Consider the following 14,459-nt stretch of genomic DNA (forward strand, 5'->3'; position numbering starts at 1 on the left):
GGACAGAAGAGTGTTGTGTTTTGGAACAGCTGTGATGATTGAAATCATGTGAGCAGATTAACTGCAGACCAAAGAATCAGAAGAATTGAGATACAGCAATACAAGTCAGATACAGGAATGTAATCACAATGTAATAACGATAAAACAGACTATCCAAACGTACACGGACCTCCCAGGGTCATCTGTCTGATTCTTTTGCTTGTTTTGTTGCAAATTATATAATCGTGCCCGTCCAAACATTACTCGTCTGAGCCGCTGCTGGTAGGACCCTATTCAGAGCATGCTGAGCTATGATTGGTCCGAATGCGTTCGCGGAGCGGGGCTTATCAACGGGTCAATTTCATTGGTTAGCACAGCCACATTGCTGCTCCTATTGGTCCGACTATCTGTCACTCACACGGTCGTCGGGGTCATTTCAGTCCATCTGACTGTCGCTTCAGGGCAGTCTACCTGCAGTGTGTCAAGAATGGCGGGACGTGCACTTCTCCGAGTCTGTACAACAACAGTGCAGCTGAGGAGCAATGTGGTGGCTCGACCGTTACACCGTGCTATGGCCACAGCTAAAGGTAGGAGTCTGTTTATCACAGACGACATTAAGATATACATATATAGTAGGACGTCAGCTCGCTGTCACTGCTGATTTATGATGTAGAGAAGAAAATGACATTGAATTTCAACACAATTTATTCGCAGCAATGAAATGTCGTTATGGTCACTGCTTGTGCTGTGGGACTGCTATGTACCACCGATATGTCACTATATGTTCCGCCCTAATTTGAATCAAACAATGAAGGTCATTTGGACTTTAACTCGAGGAAAGGCCTTTGATAGACACACCCTTTCTGGTCAGATGCCAGTATCCTGATAGGGGACAGGGGCAGGCTGGTGTGGGTGGCGAGAGAGTGCCGACGTGCAGTTTCACTGACTTTCAAGTAACGTTAGGCATACAGCCCAACTGTAATTTGATGTTAACCCACCCCATATATGTTTTATTTGTCAGGAGTACCAACAGATGAAGAACAGGCGACTGGACTAGAGCGACGTGCTCTGCAGGCCCTCAAACGGGGAAAGGTTGGCTACTTTACACACACAAGTATACTGTGCTTCAATCTTAAAATGTACTCATTTTCTTTCAATTCACAATACAGGATCCCTACAGTATGCTGAAGCCCAAGGAGTATGCTGGCACAAAGGCGGAGCCTCACATTGTGCCATGCATTGGAACCAAGAGACTGGTGGGCTGTCTTTGTAAGTGAAGTGCATTAAAGACAAAAGTCCAGTGATCTGTATGAATGCAATGTGTACATTACAAACCAGGTGATCCGTGATGTAATTCTCTGCAGGTGAGGAAGACAACACAGCTATTGTGTGGTTCTGGCTCCACGAGGGAGATGCCCAGCGCTGTCCTTCCTGTGGGTCCCACTATAAACTGGTCCACCATGAGTTGCCCCATTGAAACTAAATTGAACACAAGCGCTGTACAAACATACAAACAGGACAACACAGACGTCCATATTCGCCTCCTTCATGGCCATATACTGCAATGTGTGCATGTCATTTATCATTAAAATGTAAACTTGAACTGAACTGTCTTGATACAAATCTGTTGTCAGGTTTTTAAATCGGGGAAAATATATAATAAAATATATGGTGCTGTGACAAAGTTCAATTATTTAAGCTAATCTCATTGACATGTCATTCAATGGAATGCTGGAAATACTTAAATATCAGTGATCATGTGAATTAACTTTTTAGCCAGAATTCCCAAAGCTACAATGTTGCAATAAACCTGTAATCCAGGAGACTATACTTAAAAATGCCTTCAACAACCAGACAGCATTTTATCCCCAAAGTAACTCACATGTCTTTCAGTGGCTGTACTTTGTTTTTATTTGTGGATCCTTTAAGGCTGACGGCCGAGAAAATCCACTCAGGATCTAAAAGCAAACGGTTCACACTGCTCTCAATCAAATGTCACAACAGAACTTATGTCAAACATAAAGCGAGTTAGTGTACATTGTCTGGGTTCAAACATGTAATACACAGGGGATGGACACATCATCATAATCTCCTGTAAAATACAACATGACTCACTGCAGTGGCCATGCAGCAACTACCACCACAGTGGAGCTTAAACATTTTCCATTTTAGTTGAGATGTTGATTTAAATCTGGTCATTTTGAGGCCACAGTGTAATTTTCCACCAGAATAGACATGATGGCAACATCTCACTATTGCATTACATAATTAGCTTCAGAAAGGTAGTGCTACTGCATGCCATTCTATTTTACAGGTGTTAAGTGTTGCTGTATGCATACCCTGTACTCTATATACCAGTAGTTTGCCCCGTCATATCCAAACAAGAATATATCTACAAGAGCAATATGTCAATCGACTTGGAATAGAGCATCAAATACTGTGATGGCATTGGGGGGGGGGGAGCTGGGAAATCAAAGTCAAGATTACCAGTGACAGTCTAGACATCCGACTCTTAATCAGTTTTAGTGCCATGCGGCCTCCTCTTTCCACCCAGTGTCCAATTCTTACAGCAGAATTCAGGCTGCGAAAATGAAAACATTTGGGAATGTGGCCGCCCTCAACAGTCTGGACATGGAGTTATAGGCATTTCTGTGTTCTATCAGGCAAGATTAAAGCCTTGATTGTGATCTATAGCCTGTAGAAGCTTGTCACGGAGTGTTTCCAGACTCCTGTACTTGGGTAGGTCCAGCAGGTTGAAGCAGGTGTGGGCCACAGGTAAGTATTGCTCCCCTCCACTGGTGGGCTGGATCACCAGCTTCAGGCTTTTCATGCCCAAAATGGGTATGCGGTCACTTCCTGTGAGGAACACTGTTGAGGCAAGAGACGTTTCATGTTTCCAGCTGTATTTCACAGTACAAGACAACTGAAATACACTTGAATAATCATTTTAAAATTGCAGAATTAAGGTGGATTAGTTTCCAACAAAACACACGCTTAAACTCAGGTTGCCAAAACCGCAGCTTCTGTGATATTTTCTATACATGGTGGGCAGCACTTACAGAGAAATTGCTTTTTCTTCTCTAAAGGAAGAATGTGGAACACCTCCCAGAAGAGCCTGATGGTGGGATGGTCCGCCCAGTACTCCCCTTTGTATTCAGTACTCTGAAGGGTGAGATACAAGTTATTGTAACTATTTAAAATGACAACTGTTTTGTAATACTCAATGTATGTTTATATTTCTAGATTTAGGGTTATCAAAGATTTTACACATTTCATCTAGTTATAGAAACTTCATTTAGTTATCTTCAGTAATGCTGGTTTCATAAAAAAAAATCCCATCAAATTATCCACTTTCAAAAGATTACATTACAAAGTCCACAAAATGAGTTCTCATAATATGAAACCAGACCTTTTCGAGCTCCGTCCAGTCATAGTTGGTGTTGCCAATGACCATGGCTTGCAGTTCATTTGGCTGGAACAGCTCTAGAACCTTTCCACCGCACACCTTGTGGAAGCCTGCGTAGAAGCACTCAAACAGCGGGGCCACTGATGTGTTGAGGACATAGTCTACGTATGCACAGACAAAGTCCTGCCTACAGGGGGGAAAATTAATTCATATAAAAGTGAAGTGATTTTAAACACGTTACATGGAAAATAAAGTGGCATGACAACAATATGACTAGATTTCTAAAACAGAAAGAGTAACGCAAATAATAAAGAAAAAAAGTGCACAGGACCAGGATGCTGCTGAAAAAAATCAGGACAATCGAGACAATCGTACCTGTTTGATTTATTGACAGTGATGTCTTCGCCGTTCCGTACTAGTTCCAAGACCTCTGTGGCACCATAGTTCTCCTCTGTGATCTGAAAATGCAGGCAGTGTTCGGAAACCACAACTATTGACGTTACACGTCACGAGACTGCGGTTTGTCAATCATCTTACTGTGAAGTTCAAGCAGAAGGTTTCCTCGAGGTCGTCTTCTGCGTAGTCCAGTAAGTGCTGCAGACTCCTAGTTTACGAGGACACAGAAATATACACATTTTACAGTATTTTCTTAAACAGACATTAGATGAACTCTTTTCAATCAACACTCTGTGTGGTAATATAATTGCAACGTTGGACGCAGTTAATGAGTTACCATGGTAAACTGACATTCTTAAACATGTTAAATGGGAACCTCAGATGACTGTTCCTTGATCTGACCTTCCCACATCTGGCATTAGCTCTTTCAGGTCATCCAGTGTTGGCTTCCTCTTCAGGAGCTTCTTGTAAAGGGCCACGGGGAAGTTGAGTTCCACTATCGTGAGATTGTAGATGGCCAGACCACAGATTACCCCGATGAGGTTGAACAAGTCAATGTCCTCAAAGCTCTGTAAAGGACCGTCACACCTTTTGTTAGAGGGCATACTCAATGCGTCTCATACATTCATTTATATGCACAGGTAAACAGAAATAGGTACGCATTAAAAAAACGTATGCAACGTTGTGCGTCCCTCCAATTATTTAGCTACTAAATGTAATAGCAAATGCATATTATCAAGTACTAACAAAAAACAAGCGTAACGACTAAACAGGATTTGGAATGTACCAATTTATAATACGAAAACTACTTCAGTGTCTTTATTATCATTAGGGACACACGCACTTGAATACAGCTAGGGATATTTCGGCTGCATGAGCATACAAAGGTTATTAATACAGGAAGTACCTTGTTTGAAAACCAGATGAGCCTGGAGTCCTCGTGGTAACGAAACATCCCGTATTTTGGATCCAGCAGCTCTTTCATTATCAGGAGGAAGAACTCTTTTCTCACGCCTCCTGCATCGACTGCCTCTTCTCCCACGAAGATCACCTGCCATGAATGTCGCAAACATTAGAGCAACAGCAGCACCTTTTGAGTCTTGATCGAAATGGCAACACGGCTTTGTAAATATACGGCATGTATTTTAGTAGCAGAACCCTTTAGGTTATTATAATATTTGAGGAACTCATCCATCCGTCGATCACAGATAATGCATTACTGAATTTATTAGATAATCCCTTAAATTAGACAAGCTGTTTATAATCAAGAAATAATATATAATATAGATATAATAAAGAAAAATTCAATTTCAGCATGAGTCAGCTTTGTGTCTACCTGATGAATGCTAGCCCAATAATGACTCTCTTTTTAGTTCAGTTTTGGTCACCACCAACTTCCGGCTAAATGCTCCACTATGTACACCAGCTAGTTGCTAACTTTTGGTGGATGGTGCTGGGCAGGTAGTGAACAATGGGTTTTAGAGTTTGCTTTTTCGCTTCAAACAGCTGCCTGCTGCCATCATACCAAACCAAAACAACAAGCTGAAAGACGCTAAAGCACTGAAAGCATACAGAGCAACTTTCTACGGGTTCGTCACTTCAACATTTGCTCCATTCTTAATGGACAATCTTGATTATAACAGCTTTTACCTTGAGTGGTTTCTTGTAGTCAACATTCTTTGACTTCCTGAGGACTTCCATGGTGTCTCCAACAATATTTTCTCTCCGAACGATGAGGATGAGGCACGGGTTGACAGATTCAACCGCTGGCAGGAACATGGAACTGAAGTTTTGCATCTGTGCCTGGTCCACTGCCATCTATCGATACAACAAGGGGATGATGCGTGAATGAAAAACATTTGTATGTTGCAAAGATTCAACAGTGCAGTAGATTCAGCTCCTTATTACCTGCATCTGTATGACAGCATCAGTCTGAAGCAGTGTGGTCTTTGCTTGGGCATCAAACACAAAGGGATACCTGCAGAGAGTCACCACACCATCATGACCCTGGGGATACAGAGGCAGGAACAAATGGTTCATACAAATGCCTAAACACAGACAAATGTAATTACGTGACATCAGCAGTAGACTCACCAACGGGTACATCTGCCTCTGAATCCATGTGACGTAGTCATTCCTGATGTCGATCAGTTCATCCAACTCATGGATGTAGAATTTATCGTACTGAATGATGTGTCCTGCTCTCTCACTCACCTGAAACCACAGACAAATGTGCGTAATCAACAGTTCTTCCAGGTACTGCAGGGTGTAAATGCGAACAGCTGTTGTAACACAGATCCGTGCGTTTATCTTTTTGTCATTTCTCACCATGTGCAGGATCTCCAGGAGTCGGAGGGACGAGTCCAGGAAACAGGTGAAGATTCTCTGCTCTACCGAAGGAATGCCCATCTTGTGCATCTGAAGCAGATACACCACCACTTCCTTGTACAACTCAACCAGCCGCTGGAAGACTGGGGGCTCAAATGTAGACCACCAGTTTCCTGGCGCAAATACAAGACCAAACATGTTGTGAAGAAAAGATGACTAGCAGAAATTGTTGGATTATGTGTGGCATGAAGCATAAAAAAACACATTCTTCATCCTACCTAGGACCTTCAGTGGAGCCTCTTTCAGACTGAGGAGGGATTTGGCAAACGGGATCGCGATGGTCACGTAATTATTTCGGTCCCTGAAGAGAGGGCATTCTGGAAGAGTGAGGTAGACTCTCAGGGCTTCAATGTCTGGAGGAGAGTTGCTTAGTTTGGGTATTAGGTTCTTTTCCAGACTGGCAGCAATCTGAGGGAGACAGATTAAAGCATAAAGGTCTGTTATGATTAATGCAATCTTGGAACCCATTAGCTATCGGTCTGACGACGGATACGCCTCTGTGGGCAAGGGGCTAATTTTCTGGTGTTTTGGTGTAGTCAGCAGATATCCGGCCCAAGACTTCCTTTTCCGTGCGCTGCTATTTGTGCAGAGTCCGATTGGCAACTGGTTTTGAATTTAAGAGACGACGTGTACGTCCGGATTATTTTACAAGAAGCCCGTTTACAAGCTAATTTTAAAACAGTAAAAAGCTAAATCACAGTCAGACAATAGCCGGTGGGTTCCCAGATTGCATTTCGGCCTCTTTAGCTCTTCATTGTTTACTAAATACTGCTCAAACGTGATTGGTCAATGGACAATAAACGTAAACCATTACACTTTCGATGCCAAAATCTTGTCCTTTTGCCTTCTGCATTCATATGCGGAATCTGGTTGTAGAGTTTATGAATAATGTAATAACCCCTAATTAATCAATGTCCTGACTCGATGCTTATTTCATAAACACAGTTTATGAAACAGTGTTAAGGTGTGCAACGATGACATACTCAGGGGATGCAGGGTGCTAATGGCCGAGTTGGATAAATTCAGTTAGAATGACTGATTTATGTTCGGGGCGACTGTGGCGAAGTGGACAGCAGGGCCGTCCTTCAATCAGAGGATCGGCAGTTGGTTTCATGATGTGTCCTTGAGCAAGACACTTAACCCCAAAAATTGCTCCTGGGCCTCCGGTGTAGAATTGTGATAGAATCTGAATTGTAAGTTGCTTTGGATAAAAGCTGTAATGTAATGTTAGGTATCAAGGGTGTTGTAGTGAGGAGAATAGTGGAACAAAGTACCCAGGGTCATGAGTCCAAAAAAAGGCCTGTATGTACAAACTTGAGGTTGCACTCTACTGTACTTTAATTCAAAGAATTGAATTAAAGTTTCTTAAACTGTACTATGTTACAACAGACTTGTGTGATTAGACATAATTACAATGAAGTCTTATTCATTATTATGAAATACAGTAATGCTTTCTAAGTGTGGGAGCCAGAGTAACATAGCTCTTCACCTTTGACCTATGCTCAGGGTAAAATAAAGAGAATGACGTTCAATGATGTTGTAAATCCTCATGGTAGAAGCTTTTTGTTATTACAGTATGTTGAGCAAAGAGGGCTAAAAATATACTGAAATTTCCGTTAATAAACCGTAATAACCACTACAGATGCATGTGCTTCCTTTGTGATTCAGTTGTATGCACAGGTGTGACAATGTATGTATTAGAACGGGATAAACGCTATAAATGTCTTGCGTTCTGTTTTGTTTGTTTCCTTTGACTGTGAGTTGTGATGATAGCTCTTTTGATAATTATATGTAGTGATTTTAACATTTTAAAGTGTTACATGAAATTTGAATGACTACTTAAACTACCAATGCCCATCAAGGGACTGGTGTTGGAAATTACCTTTGGCTGTATGCACTCATTTACAGTACATCGGACTCTGCATCTGCAATTGTCAATGTTTTTCTGTACTTATAAATAAACAAATAATAAATAACAATAATGATGGGGGCCCACTAAGGTTGCATATGTACAGGGACCAGATTTGTGTGCCATGCCACTCAGTTATACAATATATCGTCATGTAAACTAAATACAGCTGTTTCCAAGCACCAAAACAAAACTATACAAGCAGTGACAAGTTCATACAAGCTGTTGAAAAGAGCGTGAGAAATTGAAATCCAATATTTGTTTAATTGTTTGTGCCGTTATGTACATTTACATCAAGTATCAGTACAATAGTAGTACAATTAATAAACTAGTGGAAAAACAGCGACGCGGATGCACCAACAACGGGATATTTCTAGAGATCACTGACCTGCTGAGCGATCTCATGGTGATCTTGTCGGATCACTCTGTGCAGCAGGAGGCGAGCCATGTTCACATCCACCCCTGAACATTTACTGCTGGTGCTGTAGTGATCTGGATGACTGTGTAAGAGAAACAGATCTATTGGTATCGGTATAGCATTACAAAAAGTCAAATACCCCGACTTACTTACAAGAGGGAGACTGAATATTAGAAACATAATGTTATCGTACAGGACACCAAACCATAGAGTTGAATCAACACTGTAAATTAAGAAGATAGATAATACATATCATACAAATAACACTGGATGAATCACAGGACTGCATTACATAAGACCTAGTAACTCAGTGCGGCGCTGGTAGCAGCCATCTCCCAGCTGTTAGCAAACTGGCTAGCACAAAGTCAAAACACACTTTCAATGATCATTTATCATTTTTCAATGAAAATGTTTATCCAGATATCTTGACACAATATTTTGTCACCTAAATTGATAATGACAAGCACATATCAACTCAAATGAAATGAGCACAGCCCAACGTGAGAGAAGGTCTGATACTTCTAGGCTGCTAACATGTGCTACGGATTATTTTTCAATTTAGACGTACAGTATATCAGTTGTAAATAGTATCTGAATAAGAAAGATTAAAACACGTGAAGAAGAAAAAAAAGCATTGGATTTGATAATAATTAAGACTTTTAGACCAGACTGTAGAAAAAGGGGGATTACCTCATTGACAGAAAGGATCCATTGAGGCAGCTCGCTGAGGAGAACACAAGCTCAATCTCACTAAAGGAATCATAAAAGAAAAGTACAAGAAAATCTCCATGAATAACTTACAGAATCATGACAACTTGTACAAATATATCTACAATGAACTTAAAGTAACAGTAACATGTGGTCAGCCCGGGTTGTTGTGAGGAGAGGACCTTACTTTGAGATTTCTAGCGGGAGTCTTCCTGGGGAGTAGTTACACCACTTGTGTATGATATCCTCATTCAAGGTGCAAATCTTTCTGTGGGGATCTTGTATCCTCGCATCATCCATGTTCTGGAGTTTCTACGGGGGAAAAAAAAGGGGAAAAGTTACAAGACCAACATATTCCCTAGAATGGTTGTTCAAAAAGTACCCAAATCAGGGACAGAGAAATGCTTTCATCACATGTTAAGAGACACACTTCTTGAAATGTATCCAAAAGATTTGTTTGCATGACCACTTACATTGGAAGTGCAATAATGAGCAAAGCTCTGGTCTCCTCCGGCATAAATCCTCTTGACACAACAGCACGGCTCAGAGTCTGCAATGTTGAGTAATGGCAGCAAGAAATAAATGTATGGATAGATGAGGAGGTTGGGATGACCTATGTCTAAATATAAATATATATATATATATATATATATATATATATATATATATATATATATATAAAAAGAGAGAGAGAGAGAGAAACACACAGAGACAGAAGGAGAGACAAAGAGAGACAAAGAAAGACAAAGCGTAGAAATACAACGTCTTAAGGATCCTTCATATTTGTGATATTAACATGAATCTAAATGTGTCGCTACAGCTACAGATCCCACTGAGAATCAACAACCAATCCTGTAGCTTTTTGCAGCTTTGGAATCCTTGTTCTGGTTGTCCAGTCTATATGGTTGAGTGTCTGTGTGTCTCACCTGTTCACAGACATGGGCTGACAATACAATACATGATCTGCCTGAACAGAGCGAATAAACCAGATGAGTGGCTGACGAAGAAAGTCATCTAGTGAATCAAACCAGGAATTAAGTAAAACGTTTCTGTCACAAGAGCTTTATAAGCTAGTTAGTATAATACAGTCAGGGCCATTTTTGTTATATCCATTAAATTAAAGCTGAAGACTACAATCAACCACTTATTAACTCATTTCAAACCCATTGGAGTCGTGCAAAGAGGCAACATTTTTTAATTGGGTCACAGTCCAAATACTTTTGGCCCCGACTGTAAATCCTTTGCTGATGCGAGTTTTCTTGTTTTGCCTTTCACTCCTCAGAAAATACTCAACGCAGCTGTATTGACAGCGTCTCACCTGTATCCTTGGAGGCCGCCCAGGGCCCTTTGACAGTGGCAGGGCTTTTCCTGTTGCAAGTGGAGCGAGTCCCAAGCTGCCCGTTACCAGCAAGCCCAAACGAGTCCATCTTTCCACAGGAGGGTGTGAAAGCCAGGGTGTGCTGCCTTTTCATTGCACAGTGATTTGAAAAATGTTTAGTTCTTTTATGACATTTCAATGAAATTCAAATTATACCCATTTTCCTTTTACACTATCAATACGCAAAAGTATATGAATTCCATGTTTAAAATAAAATGTGTAAAAACACGCATCATCAATTTTACCTTCCACATGAAATCTGCGTGACTACATTTCCCATGAGCTCAAACACTTTCCGAGGGTTGATTTCGTGGGTTGTCGAGTTATGTCCAAGTTGTCCGTATCCTCCTGCTCCAAATGTGAACACACCTCCTTCCTGTAAAAACCATAAGCAAGTTGTTCCTGTTCCTACCAAGAACAAGAGCACGGCAAGGCCAACATGTTCACAGACAGCACAACACATTCCACTGCAGGTTTATCGGTTATGGTATAACTTAACTTAGTCAGTGCTGCTGTGTGATCTTCTCCACAGGAGATGTAAATCACTTTCTGTGATCTAAGGGACTTCAGCAGGGCCGGGAAAAAACGATCTGAAACAGACCTTTTGACAGTTAGTCTGACTTGAGGGCTTGAATGCTCATACGTAGTAGTAGTAGTAATAGTAGTAGTAGTAGTAGTAGTAGTAGTTTAGGGTTTTGGCCACCCACCATTGCAGTCATTGAGACCCAGCTGACCAAACTTGTTGCGCCCCCAACCGAACACTGCTCCTGAGAGAGTGAGAGCAAAGCTGTGAGCACCACCTGCTGATATCTGAGAAAAAGGAATGCCCTGCAGAGACTGAATCATCTGGGGCGCGGAAATGCTCTGTCCATTCATTCCTAGCCCAAGTTGTCCGTATCGATTCTGGCCCCAGGAGAAGACTTGACCCCCTATGGCAAGAAATAAACACAACATAGAATGTCTAAATATGTAGAAAATACAATAAGCTGAATGAATAAATGTGCATTTTGTGGGTACAAACCATCCTCACCTCTTGAAAGTGCATGGGAATGCCAATACCCACAGGCTACCTGAGCAATTTGTACATCTGACAAACTCTTGATATTTCTGGGGGGGAAAAAGATAGCATTGCGTGTTTTTCTATTTTTTTTTTTATGACTTCACATGTTTAAATAAATCTCATCATGTGCACCAGAATGTAATTAGGAAAGTTACTTTGATATTTAGATAAACATGTTTATACACATATTAATGATATTAATGTTATTACACAAGAAAGCATGAGCAAACAGTGCGTTATAAAAAAATAAGGGTTTTAGGCCAATCAGTTAAGATGAAACAGCAGTTTCCTAATGTACCTCGGCACACGAGCACATTCTTCAAAGTTTTGTAGGCCCAACTGCCCATCTGAGCCCAGACCCCATGAGAACACCTGCCCTTTGTCATTCAGGGCAAGTGTATGGGACTCTCCACATGACACTGCCAGTATGATCTGTGCATCCAGGGCCACAACCTGTTCTGGTAAAAGACAAAGAGAAACGTGATTAACGCATTCACAAAGTGTTTGCACATATACATATATACACATGCACACACCACCAACCTGGTTTCTTTCTGGACTTCTCATGCCCCAGCTGCCCGAGGTCATTGCAGCCACAGGTGTACACTGTCCCGTCCTCCAGCAGGAAGGCTGTGTGTCTGTGGCCACACCCCAAATCGCACACTTGCTTCCCGTGAAAGAATTCACATTTTCGTGGCTCAACCACAATCTCTTCATCAATCCCACCCAAGCCTAACTGTCCGTAGGAAGCATTTCCCCAGCACAGCATCGTAGCTGTCCCCTTTGGCTACACGAGCCAGCAGGATCCCCGTCTCTGCAAAGACGAGAGAGACACCTCGGCTAATATAACCTTACAGCGCACGTTCAGACACCCATAGTTTTGGTTGCAAGATACACTTCAGCTGGTATCACCTAGCAAGGTAACGTTAGCCGAATAACGTTATGGATAACTAACATTATCGCTAACACACATAAAATACTCGCGTGCGTGTGGCTAGCTGTCTTGTCTAGCTGCTCGCTGTCTTTAGGATTGAATGATACAACACGCGATATCAACACGAGCTCGTAGCTGTACGGGTGACATGTAAACAGATTAGCTACGTAAGCTACAGTTATATGTTCGGTTAGCTAAATTACCGAAGAACGACTTCCGTTTTGGCTGTCTGGAATTCCAAATTAAAAGTGCACGTCTAATCATGTTTAGAAAATGTACTACTTATGTTTGTATTGAAAGAACATTTTACCCACAACTAAAAGTATAAAGTAAAGATAAACCCAATAACTGCTATGATTCTTCTGAGACTTAGCGATGTATGCATATATTTGTAATATTCAAAACGGAAGTAACGTTATTATTGTTGTTCATATGATTCTGACAGGAGCAATAAAGACAGCATGCCTCTTGACGTTCGTGTAACATAAAACAACGTGGTGACATTGATTTAGCGTATCTTTTCTCCAACAGTGCTGTAATCATATGGCTGAAATGTTAATGTTAGCAAGTTAACGTAAGTCTCAACATAATTAGCTGAGTTAATTTAGTAAGCAGTCAGCATTCCTAAGTAGAGCAAGTTAAATATATATTAACCCGTACGTCTTGTGGAAGTTGTAAACAAGTTACCATCAGGTCTAACATGATTACTATAACTTTAAAGCCAAATAGCAAATCTTACCAAACCCGCCAGATCTGACAGTATTATTGTCGTCCAGGCTTTTGAACGCTCGCTGCTGATCCGACTGTTAAAAACGCAGACAAGCACACTTTCAGCGGCCAACAGCAAGCGAGTTGTGGTTATTCCTGCCCAATCCCTCCCCTTCAGTGTCTGTCTACATTTGCTGCACGGGGCTGATAAAGAAGCCCGAAAAGTCAGCTGCAACTAGCCCCTGAATGTCCGTTTCTTCTTTCAGAAGTAAAACTCCTTTTGTAATAACATGGCGGCACGGCGTAAAAGACAGTGCAGCTGCGACTTCCAGTTTCACTAGATACCGAGAATACTGTCAGGATTATCTGATCACCTTCCTTTCAAAGGTTGGTGTTGCTGAAGTGTAAATGTGTTGACTTTTAATATGAAGGCAAACTCATTTAACCGGAAGTTTACGCTTTACTTTGTAGAGGCGAAGAAATGTCGCGATTCATCCACAATGTTCTAGATGGGGCGCACACGCGCATGCGTATCCGTGCCACTTGTACATGTACGTGAATTAATGTATTGCCTTCGCTAGCCTACATATCATATGCAGTTATGTATACAACACATGTATGTGTACGGTTGTGTGCAGGTTGTGTGAAACTAAAAGGAATGGTGAAAGTGCAATAAGTGTACAGACGCGTGGGACGGTTTTTAGTGCTCATATTCTCATCAGCTATCATTGAAATAAATGCCCATAGAACAACAGACAATTTAATATGGAAATATATTTTACAAGTTACGAATATATTCCAAGAGGCTTATATAAAGGAATCAAAAGAATGGTAAAGTTAAAATCTGTACTACAAAAACACTAGAATTATAATATATGAGATGAGATTATACTTCTTCAAAAATTCTTATTTATTATACACAATATTCTAATTATTTTTATTCTATTCAAATGTTGCTAACCTCATGAGCTTATGGTGTCATTAGAAGGATCTGGAACTTCTCTGCTGGACCTCATTTGTCTCCCTCTGTTGGACTTTATACACATAAACTCACTCTCACTTATTTTTGTGTGTCTTAAGCACAATTATAGCAAAGAATATCTAGAATAGCATGTCTTTGCCACAGAACAACAATAAAAACTAACTAATAGTATAGCAATACCACAATAAAAAAT

The 14,459-nt window shown here is 41.0% G+C and overlaps 2 protein-coding genes across 5 annotated transcripts; one reads left to right on the forward strand and one right to left on the reverse strand.

The window, feature by feature from the left end:
* Nucleotides 1-411: 411 nt before the first annotated feature.
* On the forward strand, nt 412-1,582 carry cox5b2 (cytochrome c oxidase subunit 5B2). Its single transcript, XM_079168714.1, has 4 exons — nt 412-566; nt 1,001-1,071; nt 1,149-1,248; nt 1,344-1,582. Exons 1-4 carry the CDS (start codon nt 467-469, stop codon nt 1,454-1,456), a joined length of 384 nt encoding a protein of 127 aa, XP_079024840.1. The 5' UTR covers nt 412-466; the 3' UTR covers nt 1,457-1,582.
* Nucleotides 1,583-2,309: 727 nt separating this feature from the next.
* herc4 (HECT and RLD domain containing E3 ubiquitin protein ligase 4) lies at nt 2,310-13,587 on the reverse strand. Of its 4 annotated transcripts, none has more exons than XM_079168712.1 (24): nt 13,316-13,573; nt 12,186-12,456; nt 11,941-12,100; nt 11,613-11,689; nt 11,290-11,511; nt 11,081-11,172; nt 10,828-10,958; nt 10,523-10,668; nt 9,678-9,823; nt 9,392-9,516; nt 9,187-9,246; nt 8,467-8,578; nt 6,388-6,577; nt 6,110-6,282; nt 5,876-5,995; nt 5,690-5,788; nt 5,432-5,599; nt 4,689-4,832; nt 4,184-4,350; nt 3,923-3,989; nt 3,761-3,843; nt 3,389-3,572; nt 3,039-3,141; nt 2,310-2,847 (listed from the first exon to the last, which is right to left on the reverse strand). In XM_079168712.1, exons 2-24 carry the CDS (start codon nt 12,409-12,411, stop codon nt 2,639-2,641), a joined length of 3,204 nt encoding a protein of 1,067 aa, XP_079024838.1. In that variant the 5' UTR covers nt 12,412-12,456; nt 13,316-13,573; the 3' UTR covers nt 2,310-2,638. The 4 variants fall into 4 exon arrangements, 2 of the variants coding, with proteins under 2 accessions (XP_079024838.1, XP_079024839.1); XM_079168713.1 differs by having other exon boundaries at nt 9,678-9,754; nt 13,316-13,570; XR_013767276.1 differs by lacking the exons at nt 2,310-2,847; nt 3,039-3,141; nt 3,389-3,572 and having other exon boundaries at nt 3,769-3,843; nt 4,133-4,350; nt 13,316-13,587.
* Between the last annotated feature and the right edge of the window lie 872 nt (nt 13,588-14,459).

Source organism: Pholis gunnellus (assembly GCF_910591455.1).
Source record: "Pholis gunnellus genome assembly, chromosome: 11".
Classification (NCBI taxonomy): Eukaryota; Metazoa; Chordata; class Actinopteri; order Perciformes; family Pholidae; genus Pholis; species Pholis gunnellus.